This window comes from Saccostrea echinata, unplaced genomic scaffold (assembly GCF_033153115.1).
Source record: "Saccostrea echinata isolate AGI-Se365-2 ecotype Australia unplaced genomic scaffold, CSIRO_AGI_Sech_v1 ptg000029l, whole genome shotgun sequence".
Classification (NCBI taxonomy): domain Eukaryota; kingdom Metazoa; phylum Mollusca; class Bivalvia; order Ostreida; family Ostreidae; genus Saccostrea; species Saccostrea echinata.
The window spans coordinates 28,765,279-28,782,065 of record NW_026889778.1 but is presented as its reverse complement, the minus strand read 5'-3'; the positions used below and the strand labels follow the sequence as shown (position 1 = coordinate 28,782,065).

The window sequence follows — 16,787 nt, the reverse complement described above, 5'->3', positions numbered from 1 at the left end:
TCCTCTATTTTGATATGCTAGTATATTTTCTTGCATAATGAGAGAGAGAGAGAGAAAGAGAAGACAATTTCATGATATTATTTTATACATACTATATGTATAAATTCCTATTATGATAAGGACTTTTAATTGAAATCATATGAGCTAAAATAGATTTTCTCATTTCATTCTCATTACGTAATATTAACCGATTAAAACTTTTGAAAGTAATCATGCTGGCGTGTCGCCCCCCTGTGTCGTTACACGGGATTTAAAATCTGTCACTAAGACACCTCCAATAATATAAAGGCCTCGACAAGGAGAATTCGACCGTGAAATGCTTGTATCTCTTATAAACAGTTCTGGTAAGAAAACGGGACATAATGAAAACATTTTATGGGATCCTTAATTTATAGATCCGCCCCTAAATGTGTAATCTGGTCATAATTAGCGTGATCAACGTTTTGTCTTGTAATGTAATGCAGGATGTAACTGCATGTGTACAAAATTGATATAATCATCCGGAACAAACGTCATTTAGGGATATTGACACAAGTGAAGTAAATAGATAAACGGGATTCGTTAGTTGCAAAGGTGCTCGCTTTGTTTTTTGTCCTTTCTACATGGGAACCACTGACATTTTTGCTGTATTGGGATTACTATCTTATCTAGGTAGGTAGAGAATTTTATGCTTTGTCTTTAAATATTTTTTCTGGCCCCAGGTATCTACCTGTCTTTTACAATGTCTTAAAGTGACAATGTTCATACATCAAACTGGGTTGTTTACGTCTTCACCTTGTTGTAAAGTCCTTATTGTTTGTACACTAAATATATAGCAGTATCCGAATAAGAGCTGAAAATAAGATGAAGAAAAATGTAAAAAAAATTCAAAGGAGAGCAAATATATATGTCGCCAATAGTGGGTGATTTAAATTCATGTTTCTACAACAAAATTCTGAATAAAATTATTTACTAGACAAGGTAGTGAGAAGTTTTCAAAAATTGCATCCATATTTTCAGTGTTAATCTATGATGAAAATCTCTCTCTTTTTCTCTTTCTCTCTGTTACGTGTATTCTTAAAAAAAAGCCTATATCATTACATGAATCGGCCACTTGATTTCTTTTAACGGCTGCATTTTGAGTAGATTCGACTTCCCCATTTGTATTAATGACATGTTTTAATTTTAAGGAAGTAAATCTGAAGTTTTTGATATTAGTCCGGTACTTGAAAATTGCTTCCCTCTAAGTTGTTACAAACTTAGAAATGATAAGTTTTATTAGATGACTACTTTTAACTTTGAATATCAATGTAAATATCAATATGGTTGAACAAGTGTTCTATAAAAAAATGTAACCATGCATTGCAATCTTCTTATGATTAAAAACAATACGATGTTGATGCAATGCTTGTGATTTTCACGTATGATGTTGATGAATTAACCCCACCATTGATCATATGCATGACCATTATACATAACGTGAATATGACACACAATATTTCATTAAAAAAATTAATGTTTTAGGGGATCATTCATCGTATAATTTCCTATATAAAATTTATTCAAGACAAACTATACAGACTTTATACAAGTTATAAGAAACATCTCGCAACTAACATAGAAATATATTTCTGCATTTGATCTAACGTTTGAATGTTATTTTATGTGTGTTCTACAGACAGATTTTCGGTCTCTTTTTTCGTACGATAACCAGACGCTGTAAAACTGACATTTAATGAACTCTGGAGAACATAATATTAATTAGGCAGCAATTAATTGTCATCTTGATTAGGTCATATATCTAATGCATGTATTACATGCTTTCTGCTTAGTTAATATCCTGTTTTCTTGATCTTTTATTAATATGAGCGGTGATGAGGTCAATCACAAAACTTATAGGAATATTAACGTGTCTACCTATATATAAATATTCTATGCTTTGACCGTTTCCAAGATACATGTGTCTTAAAAATGACCTACAAGGATTTAAATTTTCCCAACGAAAAACATTAATAACATTGATTGAAAACAGGCGGTTGACGAAATATCCATCACTGTTACCAAGTCTTTCATGCAGAAATTGTGTTTGATTTTTATTTATTTTTTTTTTGCAGGCACTTTATAGTGTTTTCATATCAAACTCTCGGAATATTTGTTTAGTTAATGTCCTATCAACAGCTGTTTAACTGTTGTACATATTTTAAGTCTATTATTGATGAAAAATTTCAGGATATGAACGGATATTATAACATGATGCAACGAATTAAGAGTATATTGATATCGACTAGAAATTAATAACAGCATTCTAATTATCTATTTATTAGTTGATGTTACAGCTGGTACCATTTGTACGCATGCGTACATACAAAGTTATTACATCTCCGGAAGAATACGATACCGGAAGCGGTACACAGATATCTACTGCTCAGACAGTTGCTGTGGAGATATCAATTCACAATATTGTTGTGATTTCGTTCAAGGACAAACCACGTAATTATATCATTATACACATATGAATTGTACAATGAAAACTTGCAGAATTTCAAAGATTGTAAAGTATGATATACCAAGGATGAATAAATAAGTATACCCTGTGCATCAGTGGGTAAACAAGTGGAATTAAGACAGAAAATTCTAGTGCCATCTATAACAAAAACATAAGATAAATATGTACAAATCCAAAGAGCTCTATAACTGATCAAGAGTGGCTTTAATTCTTTGTACATGTAGACTTATATCACACTTACAAAAATAATTGGCTAAAACTATTTCTGCTTTATTATGTACAGTAAAGCCTGCTTAGATTGAACTCGATTATATTGTAACATTCCACTTAAAAGTAGCCACAAATTCTTATTTTAATCTTATGTTCAAATTACCTCTCTTATAAATTCAAAGTAAAGTATACTGAATATGTACGAACACCCCTCTCTTATAAGTACAGAGTAAAGTATTCTGTACGAGCACATACTTCACTAGAAATAGAATTTTGTCCTCTTTTTTATATTTCATTAAAAAGTCTTCCTTTTTACACCATTACAGCATATTTTAGTAATTATTATGACTGTGATTTCAGATCAGTTAGCGAGATTGTAGGGATCGTTATAGGGACACTAACAGGGTGTCTGGTGTTGTTGTTTTTCTGTGTTTGTGTCTGGCTGGCTACGTCTAAACAACGCCGTGATAACAGACAAAGGACAGTGCCAAATGTAACACACATAAGTGGCAGTAAGTGTTATTATACATCTTTAATTGGAGTAACCCCTAGCTCCCCCTAAAAAGCCAACCTCTTTCATCATAAATTTTTAGCCCCACCTTTTTATATAAAATTTGTGCAATAATCTGACAACTTAATTCCAGGTATGATAGTTTTCAACATAAACTATTTGAGTCATAAAGTCTTTTTTATAAACTTGCCACAAAAATCATTACTCTCTTTACAAGTATTTAATAAATAACCCTCTAAATTTGTATAAAGTTAGTTGCATTGTTAATTTTTGTAGATTTGCGGCGTAGTACACAGGGAGACATAAGTTTACCTCCTACCTACGAAGAGACGGTATTGGGCTATGACAATAATGGTTTCTCCCCAGAATGGTACTCCCAGCCGCCTTCATACAACGAAGTTTTTAGTTATGAGACTCTTAAAAGAGAACAAGAAACAGACTATTTTCCAGAAAATGTTCCGAATGTAAGCAACGAACAAGAGATATGTCAACAGGCAATTCGGAACACAGACGTTTATGTAAACACCAGTGAAATCTCACGAGATTATACTAGGTCCGAAAGTGTGACTTCAGATTCCATACTGCTGCAATACAACAGGGAAAATGATAGCATAATTACGGATATAATGACTTCTTCAAATGTTGACCACGTGGACAGTGAAACAGAAAGGACTTCTGAAGTGGATGAAAATCCAGTGGTGACGGTAACGGGACCTCAAAGTTCTATTTATAGTATAGGCTGATATTTGGAGGTTCTATGGCTCTGTCCAAGAAAAAAAAGAAAAAAAAAGAAGAGTTCTTAATATTTATGCTCTATTGTTGAAATAAATGAAATTCTGTTCTATGTTAAGAACAAATAGTTTAGGACTTGGAAATTGTTCTAGCTCAGTGAGGTCTGACACACAGATGTGATTGTCTGTGATATACATTTATGAACTATATTTTATGTTTTGTTTTATTTTGGTTATGCATAAGCATATTATTTATATAGAATAAATTATTGATTTATATGTTATACTACTGCACTTATCTAGTAAGTTACATGTATCTCCTTCATTTGACAAATTTTAAAGCTTGGACAAATCAAATCAAAAGGAATTACATCATTTACTACAATCGATTATATTTTATCCTAAGAACGCCGCTATCTTACATGTATTTGCTTAGTTTGATATGATGTCTATAAAGCACCTCCACATTAAATCTATTGTACTATTTACCCCTGGCCATGGATATTTGATAAGAATGGATCACGAAGGGACCACATGCAGCTAGGTCGAGCCGAAGGCTCAAGTAAACTTTTCTGATCAAAATTTGTCCGATGTCTGTCGTATTCGTTAACTTTTTACAATGTCATCTTCTTCTCAAGTACCAATGGGCCAGTTTTGACCAAACTTGCCACAACGCATCCTTGGGTGAAAGAGATTCAAGTTTGTTCAAATGAAAGGCCTATTCCTTTTTCAAGGGGAGATAATTAAGAAATAGTGAAAATTTGGTGGCATGTTTTAAAAATCTTCTTCTCAAGAACCAATGGACAAGGAAAGATAAAATTTATTATGAAAACATCCTCAGGTAGTGTAGATTCAAGTGTGTTCAAATCATGACCCCTGGGGTGGGGCCACAATGGATGATCAAAGTTTTACGTAGGAATACATGGTAAAAATCACTAAAAATCTTCTTTTCAAAAACAGCAAAGCCATGATTAAACATATTTACACGGAAGCATCCTCAGGTAGTGTGTATTTAAGGTTGCTCAAATCAGTACACCAAGGGTAGGGTGGGGTTACAATGGACGATGAAAGGTTTACATAGATACATGTATACATAGAATAAATCTTGAAAAATCTTCTCAAGAACAGAAAAGCCATGATTTATATATATTTATATGGAAGCATCCTAAGGTAGTGTAGATTCAAGTTTGTTCAATTCACGACCCAAAGGGTTAGGGTGGGGCCACAATGGACGGTCAAGGTTTTTACATAAATATACACTGGAGAATCCTTTAAAAATCTTCTCAAGAACAGCAAAGATTATGTCCCCTGGGGGTAGGGTGTTGCCACAATAGAAGATAAATTTTGTAGGAAAAAATCTTTAAAAATCTTCTTAAGCCATGATTTGTCAAAGAAATATGGAAGCATCCTCAGCGTAGATTCAAGATTGTTCAAATCACCCCCTCCCCTTAGGGGTAGGTTGATACGACTTATAAAATACTGAATTCATAGCCAAATACACCTACCGTTCCAAACAACATATACTTAAGTCTTCTCTTCTCCTATCCTTAAAAGTTGCGTTGAATCGACCACCGAAATTCCATCCTGTTTCCATATGCAATGACTGAATAACCTCGTAATATTATATTATGTCAAAACATGAGGCCCAGGGGCGACAGCTCTCACCTAAGCACTTTGGCTACATGTGGGGAAAAAGCAGTAATCAGTTCAGAATTGAAAAGTTTGAATATAAAAGTGGTTCGGGTGGGGAAGTGGGGAGAAGGGTAGTATGATTTGAACAAACTTGAATCTACACTTCCTTAGAATGTTTTTGAATAAATATGACACATAGTCATGACTTAGCTGTTCTTAAGAAAATTTTTATTGATGTATCCTTTATATTCCTTTGTATATAACTAACCTGGTCATGATTTGAACAAACTTGATTCTACACTACACTACCAGAGGAAGCTTCCATATAAATATGACCAACCATGGCTTTGCTGTTCTTGAGAAGAGGAATTTATCAAATTTTTTCCTATTTGTATTCCTATGTAAAAATTTGATCGCCCATTGTGGCCCCAAACTACCCCTGGGGGTCATGATTTGAACAAATTTGAATCTACATTACCTCACAATGATTCCACGTATGCTTAATATTTTCAAGCACAATGGTTCTTGAGAAGATTTTTAAATGACGCCATTAATTTTTCACGAATTCTTAATTATCTCCCCTTGGAAGAAGGCGTGGCCGTTCATTTGAACAAACTTGAATCCCTTTACCCAAGAATACTTTGTGGCAAGTTTGGTTGAAATTGGCCTAGTGGTTCTTGAGAAGAAGATGAAAATATGAAACGTTTACAACGACAACGACGACAGATAACGGACAAATTTCGATCAGCCTTCGGCTCAGGTGAGCTTAAAAAACAACAAGCAAAAAAAAAAAAAAAAAAAAAAAAAAAAAAAAAAAAAAAATCATTTTCCAACAGTGTGCAAAAATTAATAAATTTGATCCATTACTCTATGAAATATCTAAAAAAAAAAATAATTCCGGGACAACCCTCATGTCATACATGTATGTAAATGTAGAAGTGGGCAGCTTCTTTCCGGGACTGTACTCTTAAACAGAAGATAGTCTGTGTGATAGGGTCTTTTTACACAATGATTTGATGATCAGGAGTCAAAGACATAAATGAAAATATAAGCCATTTATTTAACAGAATTCATTTATGTTCCAATTTCCACAGTTTAAAAGGAAATGACTAAAAACGAATGTCATACACAATACGTAACTGTATTTATCCCTGAACTGTTTAGATGTTCCATATATATATTTTTTTTAATTTTGTATGCAATAAAAAAGAGCGCATTGTTCTTTCTATTAAAACCATTAATTTGTAGGTTATCATACAGGAGTTACCGAACTAGATGTGGTCACAACAAATGGAATACACGTATGCTACATGTTAAATACGAGTTCTACGAAAAATATCTTGTATCCGTTTATTATTCCAAATGTGGAGCACAGGAGCATCTTGTCCACTCTGTTCTCTGTAACACATATAATAACCCGCTCTGTTCTCTATGATACATATAATTTATTAAGATAGATAAGATGTGTGATGAGCATGAAAATGATATGAATTATAAAGTACACATATACATATATTTTACTTCAAATATCATGTTGACAAATTAATCATTGAATAACACTTGATGTAATATCGAAGAAAAATATAAAAGTATTAATTTTTTCGATATTACATTTTAAGTTAATGCCGACAATTTCTAGATTAATTAATGTAAATTACAAAATGACTGTAAGTTTCCAGAATACAATTAATTCGTTCTTTCGATAGGACGGTAAACAGCTTTTCTCAATGTGTTACTTAACACGATAAACGCAAAATGTAATCAAGAAAAATGTTATCAGTGGTACCTCGTTAACACGAATGTCTTCGTCTCCGGATTAAAGAAGCATCAGGATAACTAAGTATGATATTTCAAATTATCTAATTCATTTTCATGCAGTGATTGACATCCATTATGTATGTTGCGTAAACAATAAGACAATAAAAAAATTCACTAAGATTTATTTGTCGAGTCCTACTTTCGATAGTTCGATCTATGAAAGATTAAAGACAGAAAGATACAAGATATGCAAGATAGACGGTACCATTAAGCACGTGAAATTTGACCCCTGAACTTCAGTTTTGAACTATATGATGAAGTCTTCATCATGGTTCCTTTTGGTTCCTGGTGGAACATAGGGCCTCAGCAACAGTTATCCAGCGCACTCCGTTTTGAGCAGCCTTTTTCAGTTGTTCCCAGCTCTGTCCACACTGTCTGATTTTCTCTTTGCATGACCTTCCCCAAGTTGTCCTCCGACGCCCAACCCGGCGTTTGCCTTGGGGGTTCCACTCGAAAACGTGGCGTTTAATGTCTCCCGATGGTTTTCTGAGGGTATGCCCAATCCACCGCCACTTTCTACGGGCTATTTGCTGAGTGATCGGGTCTTGATTTGTTGCTTTCCATAGGCTCTTATGGCTTATCTTTTCTGGCCACCTGACGTTTAGTATGTGACATCTATTTGTGAAGGTTTGTAGTTTGTTGGAGGTGGTGTTGGTGACTCTCCATGTTTCGAATCCGTAGAGGAGCACATACTTAACATTACTGTTATAGATACAGAGTTTGGTGCGTGTGGCCAGTGCTGTGGATCTCCAAACAGGCTTGAGGGTGATGAAGGCGTGTCTTGCTTTATTTGTCCTTGCTTTTATGTCTTCATCTGTTCCACCAGTATCTGAGACAATGCTTCATAAGTATGTAAAGGTGTCTATGTCTTTCAGGTTATGCTCTCCAAGCGTGATTGGTGTTTGCTGTTTGTTGTGGAGTCGCATTACCTCTGTCTTGTCAATCTTGACCCGTAGACTTGTCTTTGCTGCTTCTTTGGCAAGCCTATCTGTCTTAAGCTGCATGTATTCATATTTTTGGGACATAAGACAAAGGTCATCAGCAAAGTCGAGGTCTTCCAAGCACTGAGTGAAAATCCTGAACTCCTGTCTTGCCATCTCTATAGGTTCCCGCATGATCATGTCCACCACCACTAGGAAAATTATCGGTGACAGTAGCCTTGTCTTACCCCTGTCTGCACCTCAAAGGATTGAAATCTTTGTTTATATTTAAAATCTCACAAAATCGTAGAATTTTTAAATATGACGTTTTTATTCTCATTGAAAGACCATGATATACATATTTATGTACTCAATTTAACGTCAGACAACACGTTCCTCAATAATCTATAATTTTTTCCGAGAATTTGTCATTAAAGTTGCTACTTAAACAAGTTTTCTCACAAAAAATTACGATACATTACCAGGCATTTGTGCAAGATACCAAAGGATGTTATTTACTATCTAATCCTAATGGAACTCACTAGCATTGCCAATATCACATTATTTGGTGTCTTTATCAACTTAGACATTTTGAACACATTTAAAAAATCACAAGATATTGATAATTATTAATTTGTTGTATATTACGAATTGATACAAATTGATATACGTTGCTCGAGTTGATATTCGAACAACAAGTCGTCAGATCTTAAACATGTTAAAATTTAAGACATAAACAACGTTATTCAGTTAACATGGCGTTATGAATAGCAATTGCTCTGCTGGCATATTCCATGATGCGCGCTAGCGCATGTGGCTGCTCTTCCTATGTGATATCGCACCTACTCCAGTCAAAGCCATGGAAATTAAGGAATGGGCATCTGACGAGATGACTAGTAGTTCCACCATCTTTTACATTGATTGGACTCTACAGCAACTCAACTCAATTACGCATACCAGTTTCATCTGTGGTGGAAGAATTCATGATAGTAAAATGCCGCTTGGTAATAACGACTCAGCAGACGACTTTCCAGCAGTGGTCAAAAGCTTCAGAAGCAGAGAGTCACACCATGATTCAGGCTGGAGTACGACGCACTGAGGAAGATCAACGGAAAGCAAGATCAACAGAACTTGGAAAACAGGGGTCCTGGATGAAGTGGCACTTACCGGATCGGGAATTAACATGGGCAGAACTGTGGAGAAAGGACCAGTTTAGAATCTCGTTCCTGCTGAGATCAGTGTATGACACCTCTGATGTTTTAGAGGTCCGTGTTTGCTCTGTTTAATGGACTTTTGAGCTTTAATACTGTTTGTTATCTCCATATATTTCAAACGCCCATCTCCTGTAAACTTGCAACAGTGGGGACAGAGCGAATACCCAAACGGCAAGCTGTTTGGTAAGAGAGGGACCATGGCGCATATTCTATCAGGATGCCAAGTTGCACTGACTCAGGGGAGATATAGATAGGGACACAACAAAGTCCTGCGAGAGTTGGCTGATGTGATGGAGGAATAGTGGAGAAAGAAACGACCAACACATAAAACAAAGATAGATCCAGTTTGTGAGACAGGGTAAAGCAACGGCTGACACGAGAGCAGCAAGGCGGACATCGATGTTGGATAGAAGACTTAAATAAAACCTAACAACTACATGTTCAGAAAAAAATAACGGACTGACTTCAGCTTTTCCATCCTCAGCTGTTTCATAATTATTTGGATGTGTGATTGAATATAGACTTAAATATTATTAATAATAAAAAAATACAGTTTATAAAAAAAGGAACTGACTTCAGTTTTTCTATCGGCAGCTCCGCCTTACCGGGTATTACGTTTTAATATTCCAGTGACACTTGCATATCGTATATATGTCTCCAACTGATTCGGTATAAAGGTGCATATTCCGATTTTTAAACCGAAGCAAGCTATTAACAAATAAGTTGGCAATTTCTGGCTTTCAATAATCTCGATTGATTGATTGTTTATTGTTCAATAATCTCGAAAATAGTCAGCATCTTTTGTTATACTGACCTTGTTTGCAAATGTAACAATTCGTTGGGTGGTATATTGACTTGCATGTTTCGTACCAGTTGTCGAGACATTGATTTTAATCTAACATTTCTGATTACTCCATTTAACTGATCAATACAGAGGGTTCACGGTGGAAACTTCGTTGGAAACGTCTCTTTGGCACCTTATCCCAATTCTTGTATTTCAGGTGTCTGTGTTATACACATATATAACGTCTCTATGTTCGGAAGGACAACCCGAGGGGTACCAACCCTTACAGACTCTTCAGAGTCTACTTGTAAGCCAATATGGAACTATTTATCTTTGCAAGACTCATAACAGAATATACAGACCGAAAAGTATCCCCAAAGACAGTCTGTCCACCAGTAGAAATGCATGTTTGGTGATTAAAAGGCTAGAATGTAATTTTCTACTCGCGGATTGAACAGAAATTCCGAGGAATTACGACCCCATAAAAAAACGTTTATAGTATGAGAAAATATACTAGGATACTTAAAAAAATTCTCAAGAACAGCAAGGTAATGATTAGCATTCATTTATTAAAATGCAATCATCCTCATGAAGTTCAGATTCAAGTTTGCTCAAAAAGTGGCCCCGGAGATAGAAGTTCTACATAGGAATATATAGGGACAAATCTGGTTGTTTTTAAATAGTTTAGGGAAAATACCTTCAAATCAATAAACTTTTTCGATTAGATAATATATACTCATGTACTGTCAAATTATATTGCCCTGTTGATAATTATTTGCATAAGGTGTAAATTACGAACTGTTTTGTTGTTGTTTGTGCTGTTGGTAAGTTTCAGTGAATATGGCACCAATTTGTCCGCAACATCATATAATGACGTTGTTACTATAGTCAGGCAATAAGCTTTAATTCGATCGTCTATGATATTTCATGGAAAATTACAGTCCTCTTATGTGATTTGTTTCATGTGCTTTGCATTTTTATAATTAAGATGGCGTTTTGTATTAATGTTGTGGTTATTTCTTACTGCAATGGTGGTTTTGCACTATGTGCTATGGTTATTTCTCGCTAATATGGTAGCTTTGCCTTCTATATCATATGATTAGCTCCTGCTTTATTACAAAAGTACAGTACAGCAGAAGCACAGTGTGTTCAAAACTTTCATGTAATGGACCAGCCTTTAGATGGCCGGTAACATGTAGATATTAGTTACATTTAAAACTGTATCCAGCTGGGGCCTGTTCTGTTGCTAATAATTTGACATTGAATTCCATGCTCCTACTAAAGTGGTATGGTGTTTTATTTTGTTTATCTGACCTAAAATACGTGGCATGCTTTCATAAAAATAAAATTACCAGAAGGTACATATATCGTGTTTTGATGATTCTGAAAATATCAAAAAAGTAAACAGACTGGTGTTTATAGAGTTATATAGTTTATAGTTATGAGACGGTCAGACAGGTTTGATCGCCAGTGGCCAAATAGTTCAGTTGGTAGAGCACCTGACTGGGGCCCGGATTAGAATCCTGGTCTGGTCCGTCGCTTTTTCTCCTCTCTTGTTACAGTTATGAACATACATTATTGTCAAAATTAGAATATAGGACAATATTTCTTCTCCCAATAATAACTAGAGTGTTCCAACTATCTTTAGTATATTGTATAACTCTATATTTTCATAAAAAATTTGTTGTTTTTGCTCTTACAATGGTTTACATAAATATTAGATATTGACCATTCACACTTATCATTGTTTAGAAATAAATTTTGTAAGCGGAAAGAGTTTTAAAAAAAACTAGTTGACAAGTATGCATATGTTATTAAAATTAAACAAATGAATTAGCAAAATTCCGTAAATTATCCCAGATAATGAACCAGTCATAGTTAACATAATATTTTTGCACAGAAAATAAATACTAGAGACTTGTATGTCGTATTCCTTGATTGAGTATTTTAGGTTTTTTTCTGAATCTGAGTAAAATAGCTTACTTCTTTTTGTTCGTTTTGATTGTATAAAAATTTTCAGGTTTTTTTTTTCTAAAACCGTCTCAAACACTTCTGATATACACACACGAGGGGGATGGGTAAATTTTTTGACCCCTTCCTGTGAGGTCTTAAGGATCAAACCAAAAACTCTATCATTAATTAAGAATTTAATCTTTGGGCATTTAACAGGATATATTTTAAATACTGTAATCAATGGACCATCTTCCAACTCTAATGAACATTGTTTTCCTTTTGAAAGAGCTTGAGTTGCTTCTTGGTTGGGGCTTTTAGATTGTAGATAGCTTTAAGACAATGTCGGAATAAAATAGCAGTTGTTGTAACTACATAATTGATTTTTTTTCCAAACCATATGCTACACTTGTATCATCGGAGAAAATGACGGGGGCATTGCTCACACTAAGAGTCTAGGATGATCTTTTATAAATACCCATCCCTTTCTTAGAACTTATATTTAATTCCACATATGAAAATACAACTCATACTCACTACTTCATTTTCAAACGATGACAATATTAAAAATTTCTTTTTGTTATTATACTTTTAACATTCTAGTCAATGAAAGTGTATTTGAATTAACGTACATATACTGTAAGTCGTTTTAATTCTACGGTGTTAAAATTTCACGATTTCTTAAAAAGTACCAATCGTGATGGTTTTAATTTCACGCCGCGAGAAATTAATTTAAATTTTGTATAAGCATTTAAACGTTTTTAAAAACTAATGAGAGCATTCACGATGGATTTAATTTCGAAGAAATTAAGAGAAAAATTAAGGGCCAGGCTTTTGACATCATAAGTAACTGCTTCTCAAATCAAAATGGAATTAAGAAATATTGAGATCTTATTATTTTCACCCCTGGGTGTTTCCAGATATCCGTGTTTTTGCCCTGTTCACAATTCGTTTTGTCTACGACGTATTTATGAGATTGATCTTTGTTAATTTTTTTTTTTACAATTTACATTACAATTACTACTTTGATTCTAAAATACCCCAAAGTTGATATTAAAAAAAAAAGATGATGGATATTTTTTTTCTTTGGCGTTAATCATTGTAGTTTTTAGAGAAAAGGTCTACTAGCATTCTGTTGAGATTTCCGTTGCACGTTATTTCTACTCCTTCTTTAGTCGACCTGTTTTTATATTCTTATGAGCAAAACTGATATATTCGTAAACGTCTACATAAGGAAAAAACTCTTGTTGTAGCCTTCAAACCAATAATTAGATTAATTGACGACGCATTATCAATTAACAATTATATTTATTTTCATTGATGCAGTGTATGTCAATTTGCTATATTTCAGTGAGCACGTAATAAAAGACACCAAGAATATGCCACAACTGTTTCATTTTAGGATGTTTTATTGAATATAAACTTAAATATAAAATTAACAACTACATGATATGAAAAAAGGAATGACTCCAACTTTTCCATCCTCAGCTGTTTCATATTTGGATGTTTTATTGAATATAGAGTGTAATATTAATATTAAAAAAAAACCCTACATTTTATTGAAAAAAATGAAATGACTTTTTTTCTAACGACAGCTCCCCCTTACTCGGTATTATGTAGTAATATTCCAATGACACCTGCATTTGGTATATGTCTCCCACTGATTCCGTATGCAAAGCATATCCCCGGCGCGATCAATTTTTAAGCCAAGACAAGCTATTGACAAATAAATTATCCATTCCTAGCTTTCAATAATATCGTTAAAAGTCAGCATTTTTTGTTATACTGACCTTGTTTACAAATGTAGCAATTCGTTGGGTGGTATATTGACTTACATGTTTCATACCTGTTGTTAAGATATTGATTTATTTCTAATTTTTCTGATTTCTCCATTTAACTAATCAATGCAGAGAGTTCACGGTACGTGTGTTCAGTGGACAAGTGTTGCTTACTTCTCTTTGGCACCTGATCCCAACTCTTGTGTTTCAGATGTCTGTATTATACATGTATGACGTTTTTATGTTCGGAGGGACAGCCCGAGAGGTGCTTTTAGAGTTTGGGTCCCTTATAGACTCTTCAAAGTCTACTTGTAAGCTAATATGGAACTATCTTTGTAAGATTCATAACTGAATATACCAAGCAAAAAGTATCACCAAGGACAGACTGTCCACCATCAGAAATGCATGCTCAGTGATTTAAATGAAAGAATGTAATTTTCTTCTCGAGGATTGAACAGAAATAGTTTTTCCGCGGAATAATGACCCCATGGAATAAAACGTTTATAGTATGAGAATATATACTAGGATACATTTAAAAAAAAAATCTTCTCAAGTTCAAAAAGTGGCCCTTGGGATAACAATTTTACATAGGAACGTATGGGGACAAATCTGGTTGTTTTTAAATAAACAAGTTAAGGGATAAAATATTTTTAAAACAGTGAACTTAATCGATTAGATAATATTATCAAATCATATTATCCCATAGATAATTACATGTATTTGTATAAGGTGTAAATTACAAACTGTTTTGTTGTTGTTTGTGTTGTTGGTAAGTTTCAGTGAATATGGCACCAATTTGTCTGCTCCATCATATAATGACGTTATTACTATAGTTATGCAATGAGCTTTAATTTGTCTTTAATATTTTATTGAATATCACAATTTTATTATGTGATTTGTTCATGTGCTTTGCATAATATGCTGTAGTTTTCATGATTAAGATGGAGTTTTGTATTAATGCTGTGGTTAATTCATACTGCAATAGTGGTTTTGCACTATGTGCTTTAATTATTTCTTGTGTTAATATGGTAGTTTACCTTATATCATATGATAAGCACGTGCTTTATTACAAAAGTACAGGCTTAGCAGAAGCACAGTGTGTTCAACACTTTCATGCTTTAGACCACCAATAACATGTAGATACATATAACAGTTACACGTAAAACTGTACAAGTTGGGGCCTGTTCTGTTGCTACATGTAATGATAATACATTATTGACTGGGTTCGAGGGCAACATGCGTTTTGTCGGACCCAAGAACCAAACTGTTTGCCTGAGGCTGTTAGGCCGAAGTTTGGTTCGAGGGTCGACAAAACGCACGTTGCTCGAGAACACAGTCAATAAATGTTTTGTTATACCTTTTACTTTTTATTTTGATATATCATGATGTAAATTTCGTTAACCCGCCCCGCCCACCCTGTGACATAAGCGGTCCAACATCTCATCGACAGGTCCAACATCTCACTCTGCTGTCAAACATCGCTCAGTGAAACATTGGAAATGTTAGACTTTATTTAGTAAAGAATTATCTAGGACACAATTTTTAAAGGTATAACGATATGATATTGAATCCCATGCTAGACTTAATCAAGATCTACTAAAATGATATGTTTTAAAACTTTGTTTATCTGATCTAAATTACGGGGCATGGTCGCATACAAATAAAATTACCTAAATGTACATATATCGTGTTTTGATGATTCTGAAAATAACAAAAAGTAAACAGGTTGGTGTTTCTAGTTATGTAGTTTATAGTAATGAGGCGGTCAGACAGTTTCGATTACTGGTGGCCAGATACAATGTACATGTAGCTCAGCTGGCAGAGAACTTGATCGGGGCCCGGGTTCGAATCCGGTCTGGTGTTACAGTTATGAGCATACGTTATAGTCGAAATTAGAATATAGGACAGAAGTTCTTCTCCCAATAATACGTAGTGTTGCAAGTATCTGTGGTATAGTGTATTACTCTACATTTTCATTAAAAATTATGTAGTGTTTGCTCTTACAATTTTTTTTACATTAATATCAAATATCGGCCATTCACATTGATCATAGTGGTCTTAAATAAAGTTATTCCACTTGCACAAGATTTTTCCACTACGACATTTCATAAATTTGCATTGCGTTGTATTTCTCTGTTCCGGTTTCTGTACCATATCTCTTAATTTATGCCTGCGTTCCGGGTTCTTCACAAAAGAATATTACTGACTCATTCAACTCTATCAGTAATCCTTGATTGATTGTGAACAGTTTTATATAAGGTATACCGTTTCTTGCATGATTAATATATGATTATCGTAGTAACATATTTTATATTTTCTGTTTTTTGTCCGCTTTCCGAACTTCATCTCTCTTAATTAAAGAAAATACTTAATATTCTAGTTAAAGAATTATCTTTATCAACAAATCATATAATTTTTGAAAAGTTATATAAAATAAGCAACTAAGCATATTTAGGAGTCAAGAAATAAAAAAAAACTTTCCATTAATAAGAAAGAAAAAAACAGCAACGACAAAATGCTCTACTAACTTTGAGTGTGTTAAAGTTTTTGAAACAATGTTTAAAAAAAAACACATACCAAATGTCAGGAATGCAGAAAATAAGGTAAACTAGGATCACCTTAAAATCTAGTATTTTTCGTTAGAAAACTATATCAAACTTCTTTTTTGGCAATTTAAGAATCGACTAAATTGTCTAAAACTAATTTATTGGATCATAATTATTTCTTTCCTGTTATTATTTTTCAAGCCAAAAC

General features: G+C 33.9%; 1 protein-coding gene across 1 annotated transcript; it reads left to right on the top strand.

The window, feature by feature from the left end:
* Nucleotides 1-409: 409 nt before the first annotated feature.
* Nucleotides 410-4,142, top strand: LOC133194716 (uncharacterized). Its single transcript, XM_061330621.1, has 4 exons — nucleotides 410-651; nucleotides 2,304-2,469; nucleotides 3,056-3,207; nucleotides 3,483-4,142. The coding sequence occupies exons 1-4, from the start codon at nucleotides 603-605 to the stop codon at nucleotides 3,947-3,949; spliced, it is 834 nt and encodes a 277-aa protein (XP_061186605.1). The 5' UTR covers nucleotides 410-602; the 3' UTR covers nucleotides 3,950-4,142.
* Nucleotides 4,143-16,787: the final 12,645 nt, after the last annotated feature.

What these genes read in the sequence shown, in the direction of transcription:
- LOC133194716 (XM_061330621.1), top strand. Translation starts at nt 603, where the DNA reads ATGGGAACCACTGACATTTTTGCTGTATTGGGATTACTATCTTATCTA. An exon ending in GGGATTACTATCTTATCTAG is followed by an intron (nt 652 to 2,303) that starts GTAGGTAGAGAA and finishes TCTATTTATTAG; the next exon opens with TTGATGTTACAGCTGGTACC. An exon ending in TGTAACACACATAAGTGGCA is followed by an intron (nt 3,208 to 3,482) that starts GTAAGTGTTATT and finishes TAATTTTTGTAG; the next exon opens with ATTTGCGGCGTAGTACACAG.